The 25,721-nt window shown below is 47.6% G+C and overlaps 2 protein-coding genes across 4 annotated transcripts in view; one reads left to right on the forward strand and one right to left on the reverse strand.

Moving 5' to 3' along the window:
• The first annotated feature begins 213 nt into the window (after window positions 1–213).
• Window positions 214–6,293, forward strand: tfr2 (transferrin receptor 2). Of its 3 annotated transcripts, none has more exons than XM_086196630.1 (17): window positions 214–925; window positions 1,191–1,398; window positions 1,480–1,672; window positions 1,795–1,935; window positions 2,196–2,304; window positions 2,379–2,621; window positions 2,692–2,831; window positions 2,902–3,077; window positions 3,155–3,274; window positions 3,378–3,460; window positions 3,540–3,603; window positions 3,681–3,748; window positions 3,831–3,901; window positions 4,177–4,261; window positions 4,339–4,563; window positions 4,823–4,963; window positions 5,679–6,293. In XM_086196630.1, the coding sequence occupies exons 1-17, from the start codon at window positions 896–898 to the stop codon at window positions 5,925–5,927; spliced, it is 2,346 nt and encodes a 781-aa protein (XP_086052756.1). In that variant the 5' UTR covers window positions 214–895; the 3' UTR covers window positions 5,928–6,293. The 3 variants fall into 3 exon arrangements, with proteins under 3 accessions (XP_086052756.1, XP_086052757.1, XP_086052758.1); XM_086196631.1 differs by having other exon boundaries at window positions 4,393–4,563; XM_086196632.1 differs by lacking the exon at window positions 2,379–2,621.
• Window positions 6,294–6,686: 393 nt separating this feature from the next.
• Window positions 6,687–25,721, reverse strand: part of dlg4b (discs, large homolog 4b (Drosophila)) — a 27,499-nt gene continuing 8,464 nt past the window's right edge. The window contains exons 4-20 of the mRNA XM_086196633.1: window positions 23,843–23,968; window positions 15,368–15,418; window positions 12,753–12,877; window positions 12,484–12,653; window positions 11,790–11,926; window positions 11,561–11,711; window positions 10,934–11,202; window positions 10,582–10,684; window positions 10,082–10,178; window positions 9,817–9,993; window positions 9,662–9,699; window positions 9,538–9,585; window positions 9,360–9,461; window positions 9,104–9,276; window positions 8,496–8,605; window positions 8,270–8,361; window positions 6,687–8,158 (exon numbers count right to left, since the gene is read on the reverse strand). Of these exons, the coding sequence (XP_086052759.1) occupies window positions 8,052–8,158; window positions 8,270–8,361; window positions 8,496–8,605; window positions 9,104–9,276; window positions 9,360–9,461; window positions 9,538–9,585; window positions 9,662–9,699; window positions 9,817–9,993; window positions 10,082–10,178; window positions 10,582–10,684; window positions 10,934–11,202; window positions 11,561–11,711; window positions 11,790–11,926; window positions 12,484–12,653; window positions 12,753–12,877; window positions 15,368–15,418; window positions 23,843–23,968 (2,076 nt within the window). The 3' untranslated portion in view covers window positions 6,687–8,051. The remainder of the gene's footprint in view (window positions 8,159–8,269; window positions 8,362–8,495; window positions 8,606–9,103; window positions 9,277–9,359; window positions 9,462–9,537; window positions 9,586–9,661; window positions 9,700–9,816; window positions 9,994–10,081; window positions 10,179–10,581; window positions 10,685–10,933; window positions 11,203–11,560; window positions 11,712–11,789; window positions 11,927–12,483; window positions 12,654–12,752; window positions 12,878–15,367; window positions 15,419–23,842; window positions 23,969–25,721) is intronic.

A 25,721-nucleotide genomic window follows, 5' to 3' on the forward strand; every position in this document is an offset into this window, starting at 1 on the left:
CACACCTGATAGTTTATCTCCTTAATACGGTGGACTGACAAGTTTGTGTCTATAATTACCAGAAACAAAGGTTTCTGAGTGGGTAAAGGAGTTCTGGTCCTCTGGAAAGCCCCGACTCTTTCCTCTCACTTCCTCCTGAACCAGCAGCCAATCAGGAACGCCGCTGCTGTCGAGTCATCAGTCGCTACTGGAAGCAGTTTGTTCCTGAACAGCAGCAGCAGTCGTGGAGCTCAGACACTGGGCCCTCATGGACTCACCTGCTCAGGTGGAGGAGTGAGTGGATACGTCCCTGTGTGTGTGTGTGTGTGTGTGTGTGTGTGTGTGTGTGTGTGTGTAACGTCCGTGTGTGTGTGTGTGTATGTGTAACGTCCGTGTGTGTGTGTGTGTGTGTGTGTGTGTGTGTGTGTGTGTGTGTGTGTGTGTGTGTGTGAGATGTCATGCGAGTTGTCATCCGTTGGGGGGCACATGTAGCAAACTTTTGATTGACAGCTGTCGTTGTCGTGTGTGTAAGCTCTGTTCAGACATCACGTCCAGGTGGATGAGTGGTGAGGGAGGACGCCAGGGGAGAGGTCGTCCTTGTTTGTGCCAGTAAATCCCTCTGAGGGTCAAAGGGGCGGAGCTTAGTGGTCATGACAGCAGGTCACTGACCGGTGGGGGTGGAGGTAACAAACTGCTTTCCTTCACAAATTGAAAAAGTTGAAGAGACAAGAGGAGAACTGGGAGAGGCCAGCGCCGGTTCTGACAGGTCCATGTTCTACGTGATCCCGCCTCATGTCGGAGTTTTGCCTTGTTGACTCAGCTGTTGAAAAAGTAAACGGTCCAACGTGCTCTGACCTTTGACCCCTTTGATGAGCCAGTCACAGCAGCACAAACCCTAAAACCTGGCACAACCAACATGGACGCCATCAGGACTTGCTCGACTCAGGTGAGCCATCAGGTGAACATTTTGTTGATATCTTTTGCTTAATATGTGACACCGGGGTCTCAGAGTGGGGTGCGGGTCCTTCAGAGTCCTCCAAAGGGTCCTGAGGTCATTTATTGTTAACTTGGAAGTTAGCTCGCCATCTTCCTGTGTTTTTAACTGACCAATAATCAAAAAATATATTACTGAAGAAATATACAGTTAGTGAATGAGGGGGCGGAGCCTCTGACCTGTTACCATGGTCACACTCTGAACGGTCTCTCTCCAGGCCCTCTCGCTGCACCACTCAGTGGGCGTGGCTGGGCATGATGATGAAGTGTCAGGCGTTCAGAGGGAGGAGATGACACTCATGACATCAGAAGAGGAGGAGGCGGGGCCAATCAGTGACATCACTGCTTTACTGTTGCGGTATCGCCACAGTTACCAGAGGGCCGGCGTGTTACGGTGTTTGTGCGGAATTGTTGTCTTCGCCACCGGTACATACACAAGTACACACACAACTGTAGTGATAACTTTGGCCATGTGACTAAAATGGGCGTGGTCTGTCTGTTTCTCAGCATTCCTCTTGGCCTTCGCAGTCTTCAGAGGGTGGTGCCAAAGTGCCCAGCTGGGGGCTGGGAAGAACAGTGATAGAGAGCAAGGGGGCGGGGCTAAGACACCTTCACTTAAAGGGCCGGAGCTTTACCTGGGAGAGCTGAGGGTGATGATGAGGAGGCTGCTGAAGGATGAAGATATCCACAACACTGTAAGGTAAGAGACGGTCAATCAATTAATCAATCAAGGTGGAATAATTTTAGAAGGCTTTTATTCTGAAAGAGCAGCAGGATGTGTTGAGGCAGCAAGTGTTCTGACTGGTTGCTTGGGTTCTTCAGCCGTGTCAGCCGAGCCAATCATCCTCCAGGCTCTGCAGAGGGAACGTCTCTGGCTGCCGACGTCCTGCGGCGCTTCAGGCAGCTGCCGATGGACCACACCTGGACCGAGTCTCTGTACGCCACGCTGCAGTTCCCCGACAGGTGACGCCACGTTGACGTGAGGCTAGTCGGTGTTTGTTGTCTTGTGTTTACTTGTGCTCTCTAATGCATTGATTCTTTGGTCTGTTGCTTGTGTAGTTTGCTGTTTGTCTTTCATCAGCCTGACCTGTCAGCTGCTGCTTCGCTTGTTTACTCACCTGGTTTGTCTTCTAGCGGTTTGTCGTTGATTTTTCAGTCTCTTCCCTTCCCACCTTCATCGTCTGGGATCTCATTGGTCTTATTGGGAGTTTATGTCTTTCCAGGTCTCGCAGCAGCTCTCTGGGGCTGCTGGACTCTGCAGGACAGGTCTTGGAACAAATTCCCCTCAACCCATGGGACTTCTGTCCCTACAGCGCCACAGGAAGTACCACGGTGAGACACAGGCGGACACTCGTATCATCACGGGAACCCTATTCCTGTAACTGATCCCCCCCCCCTCCCTATAGGGGGGCGTGATCTATGCCAACTATGGTCGTCCAGAGGACTTCAGTTGGCTGACAAGCGCTGGTGTGTCTGTGATTGGCTGTGTGGTGGTGATGCGAGTTGGGGGCGGGGTCAGTTTTGCTGAGAAGGTCTGGTTGGCAGAGAGGAACGGGGCAGGGGGAGTGTTGATCTACCCCGACCCAGCTGACCTGCCGCAGGACCCCCGACGCCTGGGCCTGAATGCACACACCGCCGTGTCTGAACATGTAACGCACACGCTCATGAACATGTGATCATGGTGTTACTGACGCTGGCTAACTGGCTCTTTCTCTGCAGGTACACCTGGGGTCAGGTGACCCCTTCACCCCAGGTTTTCCCTCCTTCAACCACACCCAGTTTCCACCCATCCAGTCCTCTGGGCTGCCGCTCATCCCGGTCCTGCCAGTCAGTGCGACGGTGGCCTCCAAGCTGCTAAGGTTAGCTCCGCCCCCTTGTGTTACCTGTTCAGGTGTTGCTGTAAACTCATTGTGTTTCTCTGGCTCTCAGCCAGCTGTCAGGTTCATCTTGCCCTCCATCATGGCGGGGGCGGCTGCCTTACGTGCGCTGTGTGGTCGGTCCAGGGTTCAGCTCCGGGCAGCAAGTCAAGATGGCCGTCCACAACGCCATGAGACCGGTCCTGCTCAATAACGTCTTCTCTTCTCTGGAGGGTCGAGTGGAGCCAGGTAGCCTCTGCACACGCACGCCATGACGGTTCATCAGCAGGCTCCTGTGATGACGTGTAGTGCCGTGTCCCTGCCAGACCAGTACATCATACTGGGAGCTCAGCGGGACTCGCTGGGACCAGGAGCTGTCAAGTCTGGAGTCGGCACCGCAATCCTCCTGGAGCTGGCACGAACCTTCACCGCCATGGTGGAAAACGGTAAAACTGGTCATAACTCACTAATCCTTAGTTGACGATGAAGACGTGACAGTGGAACTGTGGGTGGCGGCTTGATGGCGGCGGCCGTTCTGGATCTCCTCAGGTTTCAGCCCCAGGCGTAGTTTGCTCTTTGTCAGCTGGGATGCTGGAGATTTTGGGAGCGTCGGCGCAACAGAATGGTTGGAGGTTAGTCCCATCAACAAGACTATGTGAAGATGTCGATGAACCCTGTGGCTGCCGTAGTAACCGTGACTCTGGTTGCCAGGGTTACCTGTCTATGCTCCACCTGAAAGCTGTAGCCTACTTCAGCCTGGACCAGGCCGTCATGGGTACCCACTGTCAGCCAATGATTATGAAGTGATGAAGCAATGTCCCGCCTACTCCCACAACTCTCTGTGCCCACCAGGTGACGATGTCCTGTCGGCCTTCACCAGCCCCCTGCTGGTTGATCTTCTGGACGCCGCCATCCGACAGGTGAGAACATCGGAGGAGAAGCACGTGTCTATTTCTTCTTTGGTTTGTGCTGACACCGTGTGTGTGTGTGTGTGTGTGTAAGGTGGAGCATCCTAAACATGCAGGTCAGACCGTCTACAGTCAGGCTGAGAGGGAAGGAGGCAGCTGGAGGATGTGAGACACCACGATGAAGCTGTGCTAACAGTGTCCCTCTGCTCTCAGTGTCCCTCTAAGCTAGGCTAACAGAGGTTGCCTGCCCCCGGTCTTTGTTCTGAGCAATGCTAACAGTCCCCACTGTTTCTGTTAAGCTAGGCTAAAAGTGCCCCTGTTCCCAGTTTTTCTGCTAAGCTGGGTTAACAGTTCCCGCCTGCTTTCAGCCTTTGCACTAAAATAAGCTAGCAGTGCTAAGCTAGGCTAACTTGTGGATTAAACTGATGTTTCTTCCTCAGTATAAAGCCGTTGTATCTGAATAGTGGAGCCTACAGTTTCACAGCGTTTGCTGGAGTTCCAGCTGTGGAGCTTCGATTCTCTGAGGTAAGTGTTGATGCTAGCGTCCGGTGTACCAGCGTGTCTGTGTGCAGTTGGAGGTCCTGATCTTTGTGCGCGCTCAGGAGCGAGTGTATCCGTTCATCAACACACCGTTGGACAGCGTTTCCCGCCTACAGGAAGTGCTGGGGGGTCGTCTGGGGGTGACAGGGCGGAGCTTGGCGGAGCTGGTAGGGGAAATGGTGCTGCGTTTGGCCCATGACCACATCCTGCCTCTGCGCATCACTTCCTACGCTCAGACAGTGCTACAGTTCAGCGTTCAGCTCAACAAACACGCTGCCGAGCTGCAGGTAAACTCAGGTTGTGTTGCTCTCAGAGAAGGGAAAGCATTTGTTTTGGTTTGTTAATGACAGGATGAAAATAGAATTGTGAACTTTATCACAAAATATGGTTAAAAAATCAGAAAAGTTCAGGTTTGAGGATTGAAGTTCCAAAAGAAGTAGCTAGCAGCCGCAGAAATCCTGTTATCATGCTAGCTTGCGAATAGTTTGTCGAGGCTGGGATGGCCCCTCTGCTTGACCCGGGACCTTCCTGTCCGTCTCCTCTCAGGCCCGAGGTTTGTCACCTCAGTGGGTTTTCAGCGCTCGAGGAGATTACAGCCGAGCGGCCGAGATGCTCCAGAGAGCCATCGACGACAGTGACCTGCACGACCTGGCAACCGCACGCCTCTACAACACCCGCATCATGAGGGTATGGATGCTGGATTCTAAGAGATATGACATGATTAATAATCTCACTTTGTTTTTATTGAAATTGTTGTCAGGCGTAAACTCAGAACACTTTAGGGCGGCGCGAGGAGCCCTCAGGTGAAGGCCTCCTGGCCGTCGCCGTGCTGGTGAGGGTCAGGTGACCATCACTGAATGAATAGATCCTGGATGGAAGCACAGAATCTGTAAGAGAGGGAGGAGCAATCAGGACAGGGGCCTTCTGGCTTCTGGTTCTCTTGAGTAGGCCCGCCCAATCACGTCTGAGTGTTGGTTGGTGGTTGAGTGCGAAACAGACGGAGCGCCTGATGATGTCACAAAGCTGTGCGGTGGTGTGGAACTGTTAACTGGGAGGCAGCTTTTGAAACAATCCGCTAGAATTCCCCAAATGTCTCATGTTGCTCTACGGACTGTGAACAATGGACAGCGGACGGCACGAGGAGGTCTTGGACCTGATGCACCAGAAACCCTGAAACACTGGTCCCTGCAGGCAGAGCGGCCCCCCCAGTGGGCCCTGGGTCCTGATGAGTCAGATTGTTGTAGGGTTTGTGTTTGTGTGAGGGTCCTGATGATGTGAGTCACAACACCACGACCTCCACATCACCCCGTCTGGGCTCCCTGTGGTTCCAGCACTCTCCCTTTAGGGGGCAGCAACTGACCTGGTCATTTACACCACAATAACTAACCCATCCGGCCCTCAGGTGGAATACTACTTCCTGTCTCAGTACGTGTCAGCGGTGGAGACGCCCTTTCGTCATGTGATCCATGGCCGCGGCAACCACACTTTGAGCGCGCTCGCTGAGCACCTAACCCTGCTGACCTCTGACCCCCGGCGCTTCGATGAGACCAATTTCAGGCGGCAGCTCGCCCTGTTCACCTGGACGCTGCAGGGCGCCGCCAATGCTCTGAACGCACACGTGTGGAACATACACAACACACACAAGCTATGACACGCACGCATGCACACACAATAGAAACAATAGATATGCTAATTGATCAGAGTTATTAGATCAGACGCCACAAGTTTTTACTTTTTCCACCAATGGTTCTGTGGTTGCCTGGCAGACTATCGCTGACAGTGAGCTGTGATTGGCTGGACTGGAAGTCGTCACTCATTTTTAGAACTGACTTCAGCCTGGTTCAGCCAGCATGATTAAGGAACTTTGTATTCATTTCTCAGTTTTAAAATCAACTTGTAATAATGACTGGGAACCTCACTGTGGGTTCTACTGTTCTAACAGAACTGAAGAGGAGAGCGAGGCGCTTCAGGTGAGGCTGTCACTGAAGAGCCTCTGATTAAAGGTTTCCACAGCTGAGCTGGTGTGGTTCTTGATGTCTCCACCCAGAAGGAACGATGTCACGTTGTTTGGGACCCTCAGTGAATTTGAGCTTCAACTGTGGTTTAACATGGCACGAAAGAGAAATCTTCTTTTGGCGTTTTTTGATGTCATTTGTTCCCTGGATTCGATTTATTCTGGGCCTCAAGACAATGAGAGACGGCCGTGATGGCGGAACAGGTCGCACATCACGGCCTCAAAACCGGTGGAAAGGCCTCCTGTGAACATCACGTGAAATTATGTTGACAGGAAATGACATCATGAGTTGAGAAGTGTGATGTCATCGCCCAGTTTGAACAAGGTCTCACCTCGTTCACGTCTTCAGAACCGTTGATGATCGTGATGTCAGCGTCGGGTTTGGGTCACAAGAAAAGACAGTCGCCTTTTGTAATCAATTTATTTCAATAGTTGAATTTCATTTATAACTAATTTATTTAATTGTACAACAAGCTAGTCGTCAAAGCAACAGCCTCCCAGGTGTGTGTGTGTGTGTGTGTGTGTGTCACAGCATCATAAATATTTAGATATGAGTTTTATCATCAGTGTTTCTATCAGTGGTTAGAAAGAGAAGACGACCTCAGGTGACCCGTGTGTGTGTGTGTGTCTGTGTGTGTGTGTGTCTGTCTGTGTGTGTGTGTCTGTGTGTCTCACGCACGTGTGTGAGTCTTCATTTTTTCATAACAATTATTAGAAGTATTCACATGACCCTGATATTCAGGCTAAAACCCACTGGAACCATCACTACAACAGCGGCGGCCATGTTAGTTCCTTCCACTTGCTGGCACAGGTAGCGCATGTTTCCCAAAGCACTGTGGGTAATGGAGTCCTTTGGCGGGGTCACAGGAAAGGGTTCTGGGCTCACCTGCCCAGGTATGGAACTGTCTCTCAGTCTTTAGCTCCATTGCTAAAGTGTTTGTTTACGTCACTGATTTTCAGCTGAATGAGTCCAGGAGCAGGTGGACATGGGTAATGTAGTCCAGCTGCAGGGGCTTCACCGCCAGCCATCCTGGCAAATAAGACATTGATCGCAGCCTTGTGGGAAATGTAGTCCATGTGTGCAGTCGAGACTGGTAGGTGGAGTAATGCTTCACTGCACTTGAGACTCATGGGTAATGAAGTCCTTGCCTTTTTGTTGTGGCAACCGGGTTCACTGGTTGATTGCAAGCTTCTGTGCAAGGGGACAGGTAAGGAGTTTCAGGAGTTGTAGTCCAGTCGGTTGGTGATCGTGGGAGTTGTAGTTCAGTGGTTGTCCGATTTTTAAGCCCTGAATAGACTGTGTGTTTGAGCCCCATCATTTTATTTACAGTCACACAAGTCTTTATGTACACTTCACACAACCACTCACACATTCAAACACACACACACACACTCACGCAACATGTGCACATCACATATGTCAATCAATCAATCAATAAATAAATAGTTAAATCAATCAATAAATAGGAGAATATAAATACTTCAATACCAACTGAACTCTACAGTCTGATCTGTTATTGACTGGTAAAACAGGATTATGAATCAATACGTGTCAATCATCTGTCTGTCTGACACACACAGGTCTCCTCATCAAAAATACATCTCACTTGGTCGCCGTGGTTACGGCACCGTAACACTTTGTTCACACTTCATCCTTCCGCCGAAGAAAACAAAAGCGATAACATGACAAATGTCTGCTCTCCGTCAAATCACACCGCCTGGGGGGAGGTTTCCATGGAGAAGGCGCCCGTCGCGAGCCAGTCAGAGTCTGTCACGTGCCAGGACCCAAATGTAGGGGCCGCTCTGCTCCTCGATCACGACTTTGACCAGATGGTAAACCTCCTCGAAGCTGTCGCCGTGCACGATGGCTAAAGGTGCGCCCCCACGCACACACACACACACACACACACACACACACGCTTCATATAAATCTTGAAGAAGCTTCTATCTTGTCACATGATCACCAACTGTATTTTTACCTGTGAAACACTCGAGGAAGTCCTGTTCTAGCTTGATGGCTCGATCCAGAGCCTTCCTTGCCTGATCCTCCGACAGACGTTTGTTCAGATCCCTGCACACGCGCGCGCACACACACACACACACACACACACACACACACACACACTCCTCTGCTTAAGCCCTGCTGTGACAGCGGTTTTCTATGACATCACTGTCGTCACCTGATGGATGAGGTCAGACACTTACAGGATGTTCTCCAGGGAGCGCGGTCGGATGAAGATGGCGATGGGGTGGAGCTGAGCCGCCTGCAGCCTCCTCACTGCGTTGGCCGACACATCCAGGATGCAGTGCTTCCCCTGGTGAACACACGCCATGTGAAGTGTAAGATCGTCATGGCAACCACTGAAAACAAAGTCTGCAAAGCCGTGACACTGTATTCCCCCGGTGATGAAATTCTCTTGAAAACCTTGACATCAGACTAGCATCACCGGCCGCGGTACTACCATGATGGCCCGGACTCATCACCATGGCAACTGAAATGGTCAAGAAAAACATACTGACACCACGGTAACAACACCACCACATGGTTCAAGTTACCAAGGCCAGAACCTCCTACGGACAACACCACGGTCACCATGATGTACTGCAATCTTTGCCATGGTAACAAAAGCTCTTCATAGTTGTAGTCCTGGAAACTGTAACATGCTAGAAATGTCACCGTCATTTAAAACGTTAAAAACGTCTCCATGGTAACCATACTGATACGAAAACCTTCAAAACAGAGGCTCCATGGTAATCTTACTATCATGTAAATCCTTACACGTAGAGTTTCCATGGTAACCCGGGTCTCTCACCTGCTCGGCCACCTGTCTGACACTCTGCACTGACGTCCCGTACAGGTGGTTGTTGTACTGTCCCGCCTCAATGAAGCGATGAGACTGGATGTCCCTCTCCATCTGTTCCCGTGACGACACAAAGTGGTAGTCCCGCCCGTCAACCTCGTAGTCCCTACGAGGGCGAGTTGTATCTGTGGAGAAACAGTTAATGTCAGTGACTTCCTGTTCAGCTGCAGCATTTCCTGTTCAGCCTTCCTGGGGGTGGGGGGCCTACGCGGGACGCAGGAGCCAAACTTGTCCGGGAACTCGGACAGCAGGTCGTCATTGACTCGGTCTTTGGTCGGCCCCAGGATGATGACAGGTCGAGCGTAGTCCACTGCAGACAGACAGAGAGAGAGATTGGCGACCTGCCCCTCGTTAACAACGCCACACCTGGAATCTAACGAGCTCACCTTCAATCTGAGTGACGAGCTCGTAGCTGTGGACGAAGCCCTCTCTGCCTGCGGGGGAAGCACAGTCACAATGACGCCTTCAGTCACAGATTCTCTGCTGCTTGGCCGTCAGAGCGCGTCTTACCTTTACTCTTCATCCGCGACCACTCCTTCCGCTCAACCCTGAACCACACACACACACACACACACACACACACACACACACACACACACACACCAGCTTGATTGGATCACGTCCACTGATCAAGATCAGCAGTTGGATGGTGCGTGTGTGCTCACCTGTGTTTAGACGGGATGTACCCCAGCTCCTCCAGCTCCCCCTGCTGGTTCACCCGTCTGGCCTGCCACCACTCGTCATCGGCGCTGTCCATCACGTGCAGAACCTCCCCAAAGTTAAAGTCCAGCGCTTGTGACAGGACGCCACAGTCCCACTGCTTGTCGTAGTCAAACAAGGCCCTGCAACACACAAGGACAACGGTCCGACTGGGTACCTGAACGCCTCCCCAGGTGACTCAGTGGGACGACCTGCGATGGGCCAGTGTACCTGATGTAGAAGCTGCGGTTGGCTCTCAGACTCCCAGACGAGCTGTTCATCATCTGCTCCCTCAGGTCGTGGATCTTCGCCTCAAAACGACTGTATTCTGCTCAGAGACACATCAGAGGGTTCAACGGCGTCGCCTCAGCTCACCCGCAGGAGAACTCCTACCTAAGAGGTCCTGCATCACGTGGCTAGCGTAGCCGCAGCTGAGGGCGGGTTCACCTGTCAGCGCTCGTGCTACTTCTCAGGGCTAGCTTTAGCTTGTTGTCATGTGACGGTTTACTGGCGGCGTTCATGCCTTCATCACCTTTGAAGTTCATTTTGAAAGCACATCTCATCTTTTGATGCTGACATTACTGCTGCCCTCTCAGTACTGTAGTAATACTCCTGTTACTGTGTAATGCTTTTGTTACGTTTCAGCTCTAACTTTGGATACTAACATAACAGTGTGTGTATGCGTATGTGCATGTGGGCGCATGTTTGTGTGTGTGTGTGCGCGTGCTCACCCTCAGGTCTGTACTGTGCTACGATGGTAACAGTCTGTCCAGCATTCTTCAGTGCTGCTGCTGCCTGTTCATGTGTAGCGAACCTGAGATCCACACCATTCACCTACACACACACAGACACACACAGACACACACACTCACACTCACACACACACAGACACACACACGCACACACAGACACACACACGCACACAAAGCTTGTCACTTCCTGTGTTTGTCCAACAGGTGTCACCTGAGCATCCAGCAGATGCAGTGATGTCATAGCTGACTGCATCATTTTTCTTCTTCCAGACCTCATCTCCTGAGGACCTGGTCTCTGGTCTCAAACTGAGGACCTGGTCTCTGTACTCACACTGAGGATCTGGTCCCCCTTCCGAAGTTCTCCGCTCAGGTCTGCTGGTCCTCCTGCCAGGATGAAGGAGATGAAGATTCCCTCTCCATCCTCGCCGCCCACGATGTTAAAGCCCAGACCGGTGGAGCCGCGCTGCACGCACACCCGGCGAGGCTCTCGTGAGTAGTCATCCTCTCCCATCATGCCACGGGGGATAGGTGAGTATCGCCGGGGTGATGGGGGAGGGAGGGCTTGTGGGTAATCACACATGTAGTCTGGCTCCATGTAGGCTGCGGAGATAGAGAGTAGTGAGAGTGGGGTTCTGCTGCTGCCCCTGGTGGTCACGCTGAGAACTGCAATGACACAATTTCATGGCTTGCATGGCTAACATGCCAGCTTATTTGTTAATTTGTTTATATCTATTTAAACAGCAGGCTACATGCTAACATGCTAGCTTATTTGTTAATTTGTTTATATCTATTTAAACAGCAGGCCACATGCTAACATGCTAGCTTATTTGTTAATTTGTTTATATCTATTTTAAACAGCAGGCTACATGCTAACATGCTAGCTTATTTGTTAATTTGTTTATATCTATTTAAACAGCAGGCTACATGCTAACATGCTAGCTGCCAGTGCTGTACGTACAGCTCGTGAGGTCGGGGGGGCTGTATCGATCAACAGGATGGATGTACTGTGAAGTGGGCGTGGCCACCTTCAGGTAGACCACCTCCCCTGTGTTCTTCAGAGCTGACACAGCATCTTCATGCAGGACGTCCTCCAGCGACATGTGGTTGACCTGGAGGGGTCAAAGGTCAGATGAGATTTAAAACACGGGAACTAACAACACGCGTGTATCTACCGTGACGTCACGTACAGCCAGTATTTTATCACCGATCTGAAGCCGGCCGTCGCGGTGTGCTGCCCCACCCTCAATGATCTTGGTGACGTAGATGCTGTTGTCTCCTGGGACATGTTGGTTCCCCACGCCACCTGCTATACTGAAGCCCAGACCTAAACCAGACGGAACCAGAGCAGACATCCTTGGATCTCAAGTAGAACCCTTTTTTGGATCAGACGCAGACATTCAAGCTGCCAGCACAGAACCTGGAGCAGAAAGGGCCAGGGACCTCCAGGTGGGTGGAATTATTGAAAACATTTCTTAAGAACATAAACATTTGAAAAACTTTCAGGTTCTTAGCATGACTTTAGATTGAAGGCCTGGAGAACCTTCTTTGTGATGGAGAACATATTCAAGAGAACATTCAGGGAGATGCTCCTTCTGGTTCTACAGATGATATTTTGGCTCCTGCTCCGATGTGAAGTGTGTCGATGATATAATTATCCACTGGAGGGCGCCAGAGACACGGATACAATGTTACATAACTCATCCTCTGCCCCTTTTCTTCTCTCCCCTCCTTTCTTTCTCTCATTTCCTTCCCCTGTTCCCTTCCCTCCTCTTATCTCTCCTTCTCTCCTGTGTTCCCTTCACTTGCTTTTGTCCAGCATTCTACTTTCCTCTTGTTCCCTTTGCATGTGTCCTTCTCCCATCTCCTTGCCTCCTTTCCTACCTTTAGGCCCCTTCATCAGCTTGATCTGTGTGATGCGTTCGCTCGGTGGACGCCGCCGCAGGATGTACAGCCTGACAACAGGCCCCGCCTCTTTCAGCGCCTCCACGGCAATGGAGTGAGTGACCTCACGCACGTCCACGTCGTTGACAAATACGATGCTGTCGTTTACCCTGGAGATGAAGAGAGGGATGACCAGCATCACTGCGTGTGTGTTTGTGTGTGTGTGCGTGTGTGTGTGTGTGTGCGTGTGTGTGCGTGTGTGTGTGTACCTGAGCCGTCCATCCTGGGCAGCGGCGCCTCCAGGGATGATCTTGGTGATGAAGATGGACGGGTCATCTCCGATGTGAGGGTTGTCAGTTCCTCCAGCGATACTGAAGCCAAGTCCAGAGTTCCCCTGAACACACACACACACACACACACACACACACCAAAGGTGTTGTGTGTAGTGTAGTATATACTCTGATCCAGTGTTACTGGCGGTACCTTCAGGGCCCTGTCAAACACACACTGGCTGCTTTATGTAACCTGAATGAAGTCAGCTGAGTTTCAGCGAGGTGACACACAAGACTCAACTAACTGGACACGAGCGGGAAAAGGTTTTGGCGCCGTTTATTTGTCCTTTAGCAGGATCACACAAAAGCAGCCAATGGCAGCTCATCCTCGTGGTAAAGGGGTGGAGCCACAGCATTTTGGGGCCTGAGTTGCAGTAATGACGTTTACTGACAGGAACGCTCAGCCTTGGTGGCGGTCCCTTCTACTCAATATCCATGTGAAACAGGAAGTGCTTTTCCCACTCGGAGGAAATGGACAATTCTTGTGATGGCGTTTCACGTCCTTTTCAGAACAAAGGTGAGGTGTTACATGCAGGGGCAAAGTCAGGGTCAAGATGCAAGTTCATGCCAGAGAACCAAACTCCATTCCAAAAACCAGCCTTTTAAAGGTTGTGGGCTTGTCGTCTTGCCAGCAGAGCGGATAGGTCTTGACTTCCTACTTCACATAGATCTTCATCCGGATCATGGATCTTCAGATCATGGATCTTCATCCAGATCATGGATCTTCAGATCATGGATCTTCAGATCATGGATCTTCATCCAGATCATGGATCTTCAGATCATGGATCTTCATCCAGATCATGGATCTTCAGATCATGGATCTTCATCCGGATCATGGATCTTCATCCGGATCATGGATCTTCATCCGGATCATGGATCTTCATCCGGATCATGGATCTTCATCCTGATCATGGATCTTCATCCGGATCATGGATCTTCATCCGGATCATGGATCTTCAGATCATGGATCTTCATCCGGATCATGGATCTTCATCCGGATCATGGATCTTCAGATCATGGATCTTCATCTGGATCATGGATCTTCATCCGGATCATGGATCTTCATCCGGATCATGGATCTTCATCCGGATCATGTATCTTCAGATCATGGATCTTCATCTGGATTATGGATCTTCATCCAGATCATGGATCTTCATCCGGATCATGTATCTTCAGATCATGGATCTTCATCTGGATTATGGATCTTCATCCAGATCATGGATCTTCATCCGGATCATGTATCTTCAGATCATGGATCTTCATCCGGATCATGGATCTTCATCCGGATAATGGATCTTCATCCGGATCATGGATCTTCATCCGGATCATGGATCTTCATCCGGATCATGGATCTTCAGATCATGGATCTTCATCCGGATCATGGATCTTCATCCGGATCATGGATCTTCATCCGGATCATGGATCTTCAGATCATGGATCTTCATCCGGATCATGGATCTTCATCCGGATCATGGATCTTCATCCGGATCATGGATCTTCATCCGGATCATGTATCTTCAGATCATGGATCTTCATCTGGATTATGGATCTTCATCCAGATCATGGATCTTCATCCGGATCATGTATCTTCAGATCATGGATCTTCATCCGGATAATGGATCTTCATCCGGATAATGGATCTTCATCCGGATAATGGATCTTCATCCGGATAATGGATCTTCATCCGGATAATGGATCTTCATCCGGACCATGGATCTTCAGATCATGGATCTTCAGATCATGGATCTTCAGATCATGGATCTTCATCCGGATCATGGATCTTCAGATCATGGATCTTCATCTGGATCATGGATCTTCATCCGGATCATGGATCTTCATCCAGATCATGTATCTTCAGATCATGGATCTTCATCTGGATCATGGATCTTCATCAGGATCATGGATCTTCATCCGGATCATGTATCTTCAGATCATGGATCTTCATCCGGATCATGGATCTTCATCCGGATCATGGATCTTCACATCATGGATCTTCAGATCATGGATCTTCATCTGGATCCTGTTATGGCAGGCTTGTTTGGGAGCATTGATCCCGTCCCCAGCTGTCATGCAGCCTAAGTTCCTAAGACGGCTGCAAACCCAGTGAGCGTTCCACCTGCAGCTCTCGCAGATCTTGGTTTGCTGTCAGCATGTGTCATGAAGGGGCTGCTTGGGTTCAGGGCCGGGTGCTGGTCCAACCTGGAGCAGCTGAAACTGATTTAGTCAGCTGAGGCTGGCGTTTAGCGGCCCGTCCCCGTGTCACTGAAACTCGCATGAGTCTTCGTGTCCACATGTGACACTCGTGACTGAGTGGAAATGCATTGAAGATCAGAAGCTTCTCTAAAGGTTCCCAAAATAGACCTGCACAGGTTTAAAAATAACCTGCTGATGTCACCGTTTGGCGCTGTGTGAGTGCTGTGCAGCTATCTTTGTGAGGACCATGGCGGGTTTACAAGTGACAGCATATAAAGACATTTAGTAGGTGTGTGTCAGTGTATGTGTGTCTGTTCTGAGGTGTGTGTTGGGGTCTTGTGACGTGTGTGTTCACTCACCCTCTCCAGTGTGATCTCCTCATACTCCAGCTCTCCTTCTGATCCGTTCATCTGTAAAAAAGCACACAAACAAACAAACAAAAAACAATGAAGAGTTAAAACCCATCCACCATGTCTCTCTGGTGACTGCTCGTCACCATGGCAACTCCATGGCAACAGCTGTCGAGCCCTCAGGGGGCTGGTTACCAAGGCAACTGTAGTTATAGCGACCAGCTCGATCTCTCGAAGATCATCTCCTCCTCATCGTCATTATCATGATCATTACATCATTTCCTGTGGCAGGGTGACAGAGGCCCCACCCACACTGTGATTGGCATCAAACTATTCAAACACAACTACAGGTGAATTTTTCACCGCCATCATCATCATCATCATCATCATCATCATCATCAATTTCAGTTTCATCAGCAGAAGCTTGCTAAGGTGTAACATGGTTGCTATGGTGTTTCTCATTGGTTACATGGTTGCTATGGTGTAACATGGTTGCTATGGTGTAACATGGTTGCTATGGTGTGACATGGTTGCTATGGTGTGACAAGTGACAAGAGAAGTTCATTAAGGTGCCAGGACACAAATGTGAGGTGGAGGTTCAGAGGAAGTGTCTGTCAGAAACAGACACCTTCCGCCCCGCCAAGGGGTGGTGACATCTATAAAACCACTGAATCCTGCTAGAACCCTAGAACCTTATGCTGGTGAAAGCTCTGAACCTCCTTTTTAGATATCAGGATCCCTACCGACAACACAGACAACATTTGGGAAAGCCTAGCTGGCGTGCACTCAGCCTCAGTGGGGGTGGGGGGGGGGTGTTGATTGACAGGTGAGCGGCTGAAGTGCCCTCCAGATGAGCGTTATTTGCAGGATGAACAGCTGTCAAGAGTCGGTCAACTGGATCCCCCGAGTCTCTGGAGGAGCCGCCGAGCAGAAAGAGCTTCAGCAGTTATATAACAGAGAATGTGAGTTACAGTTCACACTGAATTAATTAAACCTACTTCTCATTCCCCATGACACCTCCCTCTCTCTCCCTCTCCCTCGCCCTCTCTCTAGGTCTCGACATTACCATGAACAACAATATCTCCATTTATCAAATATCATGAGTCAAGGGACTCAGCTGGAGTTTACTGATCATGAAAGCCTCGAGTGGTCAGCCAATCCTAAGCCACACAATCTTTCACTGCTGAGCAACTGAATAGCCACAAACAACCAGTTCACCTCAGTTAGCCATGATTAGCCACAAGTAGCCATGATTAGCCACAAGTAGCCATGATTAGCCACAAGTAGCCATGGTTAAAAATGCCAGTTAGCTTTGGTTAGCCATGGTCAGCCAAAAACTAACACAATTAGCCATAGTTAGTCAAGACCAGGGTTAGGGTGGGGGCTGGGGGTGGGGTTAGGCTTGTCCCCTAATTTAGAGCATCTGGCCCACCTTCTAAATCATTCCCGGCTGAAATTATTGCTAACAAAGAAGCTACTGGATCATGTCTCGGCTCTTCATGTGTTGTCATGTGTCCAATCTGCAGTGCTACATTCTGGCTAACGTCATACTCGCCATCCCACACATCTCAGCTGCATACACGAACACACACCATAACTGAGAGTAATGAAATGCATTTAAATCTAAATATATTTGAACACATCACTCATTGGCAACTGTAATGCTTAAACATGAACAGCTCCTTATCAGCTTCACCTGAAGCAAAAATCTCTTGCAGCAATGTGAACTCAGATACGATTAGTTCACATTTATCAGTTCCCTTGAAGACAGGAATCTAAGTGTAGTTGTTAGCTAAATCTAATCCTACAGTTGAGTTCCTTATAAGGCCAGAGACAAACATACAGCCACTACCTGGATTTGAAGCTAACAGTTGAGTTCCTAGCGACGAGCGAGTATAAAAGTCATGTTACTAAATGGAATTCAAGCTAATGTCTTGTAGCAAACTTCAATGAAACTTAAAAGTCACATCACAAGGTGCACAATATTCACCAATGCCTGGCTGGCCTTGGGCGTGGCAGTGAGCTATTAGCATGTCTTTATGGTTTACCAGCTGTTGTTGATATGCATGCTTGTAAAATATAATATCTTTGAAATGTTATTTATGGCACTTACTGAAAACTTTGAGTTAAAGTCCTATCCCCAGCTGGAAAGAAGTCCTATTGTCTATGCAATCACATTCAAAAGCCATGTAACAGACTGGAGTCAAAGCTAACAGTCCTGTAGCTAACTGAGGTCACACCTTCAAGACCATGTTATGAACTGGTGTTGAAGCTAACAGTCCTGTAGCTAACTGAGGTCACATCTATAAAACCACTTTAAGAACTAGAGTCAAAGCTAACAGTCCTGTAGCTAACTGAGGTCACATGTAAAAACCACGTTAAGAACTATACTCAAAGCTAACAGTCCTGTAGCTAACTGAGGTCACATGTAAAAACCACGTTAAGAACTAGAGTCAAAGCTAACAGTCCTGTAGCTAACTGAGTTCACATGTAAAAACCAAGTTAAGGACTAGAGTCAAAGCTAACAGTCCTGTAGCTAACTGAGGTCACATGTAAAAACCACGTTAAGAACTAGAGTCAAAGCTAACAGTCCTGTAGCTAACAGAGATCACATGTAAAAACCAAGTTAAGGACTAGAGTCAAAGCTAACAGTCCTGTAGCTAACTGAGGTCACATGTAAAAACCACGTTAAGAACTAGACTCAAAGCTAACAGTCCTGTAGCTAACTGAGGCCACATCTATAAAACCACTTTAAGAACTAGAGTCAATGCTAACAGTCCTGTAGCTAACTGAGGTCACATGTAAAAACCACGTTAAGAACTAGACTCAAAGCTAACAGTCCTTTAGCTAACTGAGGTCACATGTAAAAACCACATTACGAACTGGCGTCAAAGCTAACAGTCCTGTAGCTAAGAGAAGTCACCTGTAAAAACCAAGTTAAGGACTAGAGTCAAAGCTAACAGTCCTGTAGCTAACAGAGATCACATGTAAAAACCACATTACGAACTAGCGTCAAAGCTAACAGTCCTGTAGCTAACTGAGGCCACATCTATAAAACCACTTTAAGGACTAGAGTCAAAGGTAACAGTCCTGTAGCTAACTGAGGTCACATGTAAAAAACACGTTAAGAACTCGATTCATAGCTAAAAGTCCTGTAGCTAACTGAGGTCACATGTAAAAAACCACGTTAAGAACTTGACTCAAAGCTAACAGTCCTTTAGCTAACTGAGGTCACATGTAAAAACCACATTACGAACTGGCGTCAAAGCTAACAGTCCTGTAGCTAAGAGAAGTCACCTGTAAAAACCAAGTTAAGGACTAGAGTCAAAGCTAACAGTCCTGTAGCTAACAGAGATCACATGTAAAAACCAAGTTAAGGACTAGAGTCAAAGCTAACAGTCCTGTAGCTAACAGAGATCACATGTAAAAACCAAGTTAAGGACTAGAGTCAAAGCTAACAGTCCTGTAGCTAACTGAGGTCACATCTATAAAACCACTTTAAGGACTAGAGTCAAAGCTAACAGTCCTGTAGCTAACAGAGATCACATGTAAAAACCAAGTTAAGGACTAGAGTCAAAGCTAACAGTCCTGTAGCTAACAGAGATCACATGTAAAAACCAAGTTAAGGACTAGAGTCAAAGCTAACAGTCCTGTAGCTAACAGAGATCACATGTAAAAACCAAGTTAAGGACTAGAGTCAAAGCTAACAGTCCTGTAGCTAACTGAGGTCACATCTATAAAACCACTTTAAGGACTAGAGTCAAAGCTAACAGTCCTGTAGCTAACAGAGATCACATGTAAAAACCAAGTTAAGGACTAGAGTCAAAGCTAACAGTCCTGTAGCTAACAGAGATCACATGTAAAAACCAAGTTAAGGACTAGAGTCAAAGCTAACAGTCCTGTAGCTAACTGAGGTCACATCTATAAAACCACTTTAAGAACTAGAGTCAAAGCTAACAGTCCTGTAGCTAACTGAGGTCACATGTAAAAACCACGTTAAGAACTAGACTCAAAGCTAACAGTCCTTTAGCTAACTGAGGTCACATGTAAAAACCACATTAAGAACTGGCGTCAAAGCTAACAGTCCTGTAGCTAAGAGAAGTCACCTGTAAAAACCAAGTTAAGGACTAGAGTCAAAGCTAACAGTCCTGTAGCTAACAGAGATCACATGTAAAAACCAAGTTAAGGACTAGAGTCAAAGCTAACAGTCCTGTAGCTAACAGAGATCACATGTAAAAACCAAGTTAAGGACTAGAGTCAAAGCTAACAGTCCTGTAGCTAACAGAGATCACATGTAAAAACCAAGTTAAGGACTAGAGTCAAAGCTAACAGTCCTGTAGCTAACTGAGGTCACATCTATAAAACCACTTTAAGGACTAGAGTCAAAGCTAACAGTCCTGTAGCTAACAGAGATCACATGTAAAAACCAAGTTAAGGACTAGAGTCAAAGCTAACAGTCCTGTAGCTAACAGAGATCACATGTAAAAACCAAGTTAAGGACTAGAGTCAAAGCTAACAGTCCTGTAGCTAACAGAGATCACATGTAAAAACCAAGTTAAGGACTAGAGTCAAAGCTAACAGTCCTGTAGCTAACTGAGGTCACATCTATAAAACCACTTTAAGGACTAGAGTCAAAGCTAACAGTCCTGTAGCTAACAGAGATCACATGTAAAAACCAAGTTAAGGACTAGAGTCAAAGCTAACAGTCCTGTAGCTAACAGAGATCACATGTAAAAACCAAGTTAAGGACTAGAGTCAAAGCTAACAGTCCTGTAGCTAACTGAGGTCACATCTATAAAACCACTTTAAGAACTAGAGTCAAAGCTAACAGTCCTGTAGCTAACTGAGGTCACATGTAAAAACCACGTTAAGAACTAGACTCAAAGCTAACAGTCCTTTAGCTAACTGAGGTCACATGTAAAAACCACATTAAGAACTGGCGTCAAAGCTAACAGTCCTGTAGCTAAGAGAAGTCACCTGTAAAAACCAAGTTAAGGACTAGAGTCAAAGCTAACAGTCCTGTAGCTAACAGAGATCACATGTAAAAACCACATTACGAACTAGCGTCAAAGCTAACAGTCCTGTAGCTAACTGAGGCCGCATCTATAAAACCACTTTAAGGACTAGAGTCAAAGGTAACAGTCCTGTAGCTAACTGAAGTCACATGTAAAAAACACGTTAAGAACTCGATTCATAGCTAAAAGTCCTGTAGCTAACTGAGGTCACATGTAAAAACCACATTACGAACTGGCGTCAAAGCTAACAGGCCTGTAGCTAAGAGAAGTCACCTGTAAAAACCAAGTTAAGGACTAGAGTCAAAGCTAACAGTCCTGTAGCTAACAGAGATCACATGTAAAAACCAAGTTAAGGACTAGAGTCAAAGCTAACAGTCCTGTAGCTTACTGAGGTCACATCTATAAAACCACTTTAAGAACTAGAGTCAAAGCTAACAGTCCTGTAGCTAACTGAGGTCACATGTAAAAACCACGTTAAGAACTAGACTCAAAGCTAACAGTCCTTTAGCTAACTGAGGTCACATGTAAAAACCACATTACGAACTGGCGTCAAAGCTAACAGTCCTGTAGCTAAGAGAAGTCACCTGTAAAAACCAAATGAAAGACTAGAGTCAAAGCTAACAGTCCTGTAGCTAACAGAGATCACATGTAAAAACCACATTACGAACTAGCGTCAAAGCTAACAGTCCTGTAGCTAACTGAGGCCACATCTATAAAACCACTTTAAGGACTACAGTCAAAGGTAACAGTCCTGTAGCTAACTGAGGTCACATGTAAAAAACACGTTAAGAACTCGATTCATAGCTAAAAGTCCTGTAGCTAACTGAGGTCACATGTAAAAAACCACGTTAAGAACTTGACTCAAAGCTAACAGTCCTTTAGCTAACTGAGGTCACATGTAAAAACCACATTACGAACTGGCGTCAAAGCTAACAGTCCTGTAGCTAAGAGAAGTCACCTGTAAAAACCAAGTTAAGGACTAGAGTCAAAGCTAACAGTCCTGTAGCTAACAGAGATCACATGTAAAAACCAAGTTAAGGACTAGAGTCAAAGCTAACAGTCCTGTAGCTAACAGAGATCACATGTAAAAACCAAGTTAAGGACTAGAGTCAAAGCTAACAGTCCTGTAGCTAACAGAGATCACATGTAAAAACCAAGTTAAGGACTAGAGTCAAAGCTAACAGTCCTGTAGCTAACTGAGGTCACATCTATAAAACCACTTTAAGAACTAGAGTCAAAGGTAACAGTCCTGTAGCTAACTGAGGTCACATCTATAAAACCACGTTACAAACTGGCGTCAAAGCTAACAGCCCTGTAGCTAACTGAGGTCACATCTATAAAACCGTGTCAAGAACTAGAGTCAAAGGTAACAGTCCTGTAGCTAACTGAGGTCACATCTATAAAACCGTGTCAAGAACTAGAGTCAAAGGTAACAGTCCTGTAACTGTACTGTAACTGTTAAAATATCTGATTGCATCTTACATGACAGGACTGACAGCCATTTTTCTCCAATCAGCATCACCCACATTTTGCTTGGAAAATACGTGACAATAATGCAGCTTTAGCCCCGCCTCCTGATAGTGGCAGGTGACTGAAACTTAGTGACTGGATGAACTAAAACACCTGCTCCTTTGCAGAGTCAATCAGAGGCTAATTTGAGTTGTTGATTTAAAGAGACAGTCAGCTTCGTACCATCATCCTCTGCCTGTGTCTCTTCGCTCGCCGCACGTTGTTGATGAATCTTCTTCCCATCTTCTTGGCGTACCACACCGACACAAACATCACTTCCTGTTTCCTCGGCCTCTCGCTCCCTTCAGGAGGTTACATAAAGACGGATGGAGTGACGGATGAATAATTAAGTCACACACATACACACACACACACACACTCACACACACACACACACACACTCACACACATACACACACACACTGCTGCCGCTCTCAGCAGAAACTCGTCAAGCTCGTTAGGTCTGGTTCCTAGATGTGTTGATGAAGCGGAGCGCCTCAGACATGACTGACAGCTCAGCACATCACTCGCTCATCCCTCCTTCATCCAGAGACTCAGGGACTCAAACAGAGAGGCAGCGCAGCAGCCGAGCCCACAAATCCTTCGATAGAAAGAGAAGCTGTTCAGCACTCGTCCGCTGTCATCCCTCGTTCCTCCTCCTCCGCTTGCTCTCTCGCTCTGCTCGACCCTCCTGACGCTCCGCTGCACATCCACTCGCTCTCGCTTATCTCACCCTCTCCCCTTCCTCTCCCTTTATCTCGCCCTCTCCCTACCTCCTTCTCTCTCTCTCTCTTCCTCCCCCTCTCTCCTTCACGCCTTCTCTCTGAAGGAATCCCCTCCCCTATGTGATGTCACTTGGCCGCCAGCAGAGACACTGAACCCTGACAAAAAGATTTCAGCAAACAGACACGTACATTCAGGCTAATATTGTTGCCATGGAGACCCCTATTCACCCCCCGCACCATTGCCAAGGCGACGACCGAGCAAAAAGCAGGGGATGCATCAGCATCTCATCATTCAGAGTGGGCACAACCCACGCCTGAGTGTGTGTGTGTGTGTGTGTGTGTGTGTGTGTGTGTGAGAGAAGAGAGAGACTGAATGTGTGTATGTGTGTGTGTGTGTTTCCATATTTGTGAGAAAATTCTTTCGTTTGAAACCATTTACAGAGGACATATGATGTTAAGGAAATGCATTAAGTCAATGTGTCCTCACTAGCATGGCAATAAGTGGGTTTGTGTTTGTGAGTGTGTGTGTGTGTGTGTGTGTGTGTGTGTGTGTGTGTGTGTGTGTGCTTTCTGCTTCCTGCTGGTGAAAAGACAACTGTCTGAATTTTTTAAACTTTATTATGACAGCACAGTTTTGATCAATCAAACCTCTTCAAGAACCTCCCGGACCTCCTGAATGACCCTCAGACTTTTCCCACAACTCTATAACTTCTTCAAGAGCCACCAACTTTCTCAAGAAAACAGAAAACACTCTTGAGGACCTCCAGTCCCCCGTCAAACACCCTAAATCCAACTGAGGACCTGTAAGTCTTATTCTTGGACCTCCAGAACCTCTTAGAGGACCTTAAAACCATTTCATGGACCCCTGTGACTGACCAAGATTCAGTCACGAGCAAAATGGAGTGTGTTTGTCTGTTCTCGTACTTAGAATGTTGTGAGGACCAGAATATGTTTTAACCAACCAGCAAGGGTATTTTTGGAGAGTGAGGACATTTTCGCCGGTCCTCAGGGCCGTGTGAAGGTCAAATCTTGGTTTTAGGGTTGGGCGAGATGAGGTCATGGTCAGGTAAGGGTCAGGCTTTTAGCTGCGATGGTTAAGGCCAAGGTGAGGGACTTGGGAATTACTTAGTTTCAATGAAGGTCCTCACAAAGTAGAAGGATGTGTGTGTGTGTGTGTGTGTGTGTGTGTGTGTGTGTGTGTGTGTGTGTGTGTGTGTGTGTGTGTGTTTACGCACAGTGAGAGCAGCAGGGTGTGTGTATCCGTCCAGGTGTGCGTGTGTTAATTCAGTGCTGCGTCCGTGGGTCATGTGACCAGGGCTTGGCTCGACAGATGGAGTCTCATCGTCGTGGTAACGATACTTCTGCAGAGACACACAGGACAAGCTGGTAGTTTATGTCCAAGTTCATAATAGTTGCATGAAGAAATCTCCATTTTACTTTTCTTTAGCTCGTCATCATGTTCACCATATATAAGATATGGACGCCACCTATTGGACGACACTGGCGGGCAGAAGTCAGTCTGAGAGAGCGGGAGGACGAATCACACACAGGCAGATCTGTTGCCATGGGGATGGTGACACGAGGATGAATGGAGTCAATTCATGTTTGATATTCACAAATTCTAATGAAACATTCATTCTGACCTGTATGACCTCTGACCTGTTTGACCTCTGTAACCCTTGACCTGTGTGAACTGATGTGACCTCCAGTCACAGAGACTCCCTGATTCAACTGGTCTCAACTGGTATAGAACGATGTAACGGACCTTCACCAAAAGACCTCAGACAGCGATAGAACCACTCTCAACTGGTGTGTGTGTGTGTGTGTGTGTGTGTGTGTGTGTGTGTGTGTGTGTGTGTTTGCGTGTGTCCGTTAGTAATTCTGGTGGTGCTAAAAATAGAAGAAGCTATTTCCATCTCTCATCTCAGAGTTACACTGTTGAAACTAAATATAGTTGGAGAGAGAACAACAAAGTACAACAAGTCGGATCATGACAAAGACACCTGAAAATATACAGCCAAACCAGAACCACGACACCTGGAAAAATACAACCAGACCAGAACCACGACCTCTGCAAATATACAACCAAACCAGAACCACGACACCTGCAAAATACAACCAAACCAGAACCACGACCTCTGCAAATATACAACCAAACCAGAACAACGACCTCTGCAAAATACAACCAAACCAGAACCACGACCTCTGCAAAAATACAACCAAACCAGAATCAAGACCCCTGCAAAAATACAACCAAACCAGAACCACGACCTCTGCAAATATACAACCAAACCAGAACCACGACCCCTGCAAATATACAACCAAACCAGAACCACGACCCCTGCAAATATACAACCAAACCAGAACCACGACCTCTGCAAATATACAACCAAACCAGAACCACGACCCCTGCAAATATACAACCAAACCAGAACCACGACTTCTGCAAAAAAACAACCAAACCAGAACCACGACCCTTGCAAATATACAACCAAACCAGAACCACGACCTCTGCAAATATACAACAAAACCAGAACCACGACCTCTGCAAAAAAACAACCAAACCAGAACCATGACACCTGCAAATATACAACCAAACCAGAACCATGACACCTGCAAAAAATACAACCAAACCAGAACCACGACCCCTGCAAAAATACAACCGAACCAGAACCAAGACCCCTGCAAATATACAACCAAACCAGAACCAGAACCACAACACCTGCAAAAATACAACCGAACCAGAACCAAGACCCCTGCAAATATACAACCAAACCAGAACCACGACCCCTGCAAAAATACAACCAAACCACAACCACGACCACTGCAAAAATACAACCAAACCAGAACCACGACACCTGCAAATATACAACCAAACCAGAACCACGACCCCTGCAAATATACAACCAAACCAGAACCACGACCTCTGCAAAAAAACAACCAAACCAGAACCACAACCTCTGCAAATATACAACCAAACCAGAACCACGACCTCTGCAAATATACAACCAAACCAGAACCACGACACCTGCAAATATACAACCAAACCAGAACCACGACCCCTGCAAATATACAACCAAACCAGAACCACAACCTCTGCAAATATACAACCAA

The sequence above is a fragment of the Aulostomus chinensis genome, chromosome 24 (genome assembly GCF_037954235.1).
Source record: "Aulostomus chinensis isolate RoL2024-O1b breed Wild chromosome 24, RoL_Achi_v1.0, whole genome shotgun sequence".
NCBI classification, from domain to species: domain Eukaryota; kingdom Metazoa; phylum Chordata; class Actinopteri; order Syngnathiformes; family Aulostomidae; genus Aulostomus; species Aulostomus chinensis.

What these genes read in the sequence shown, in the direction of transcription:
- tfr2 (XM_086196630.1), top strand. Translation starts at nt 896, where the DNA reads ATGGACGCCATCAGGACTTGCTCGACTCAG. An exon ending in GCGCAACAGAATGGTTGGAG is followed by an intron (nt 3,461 to 3,539) that starts GTTAGTCCCATC and finishes TCTGGTTGCCAG; the next exon opens with GGTTACCTGTCTATGCTCCA. An exon ending in TGGACGCCGCCATCCGACAG is followed by an intron (nt 3,749 to 3,830) that starts GTGAGAACATCG and finishes TGTGTGTGTAAG; the next exon opens with GTGGAGCATCCTAAACATGC.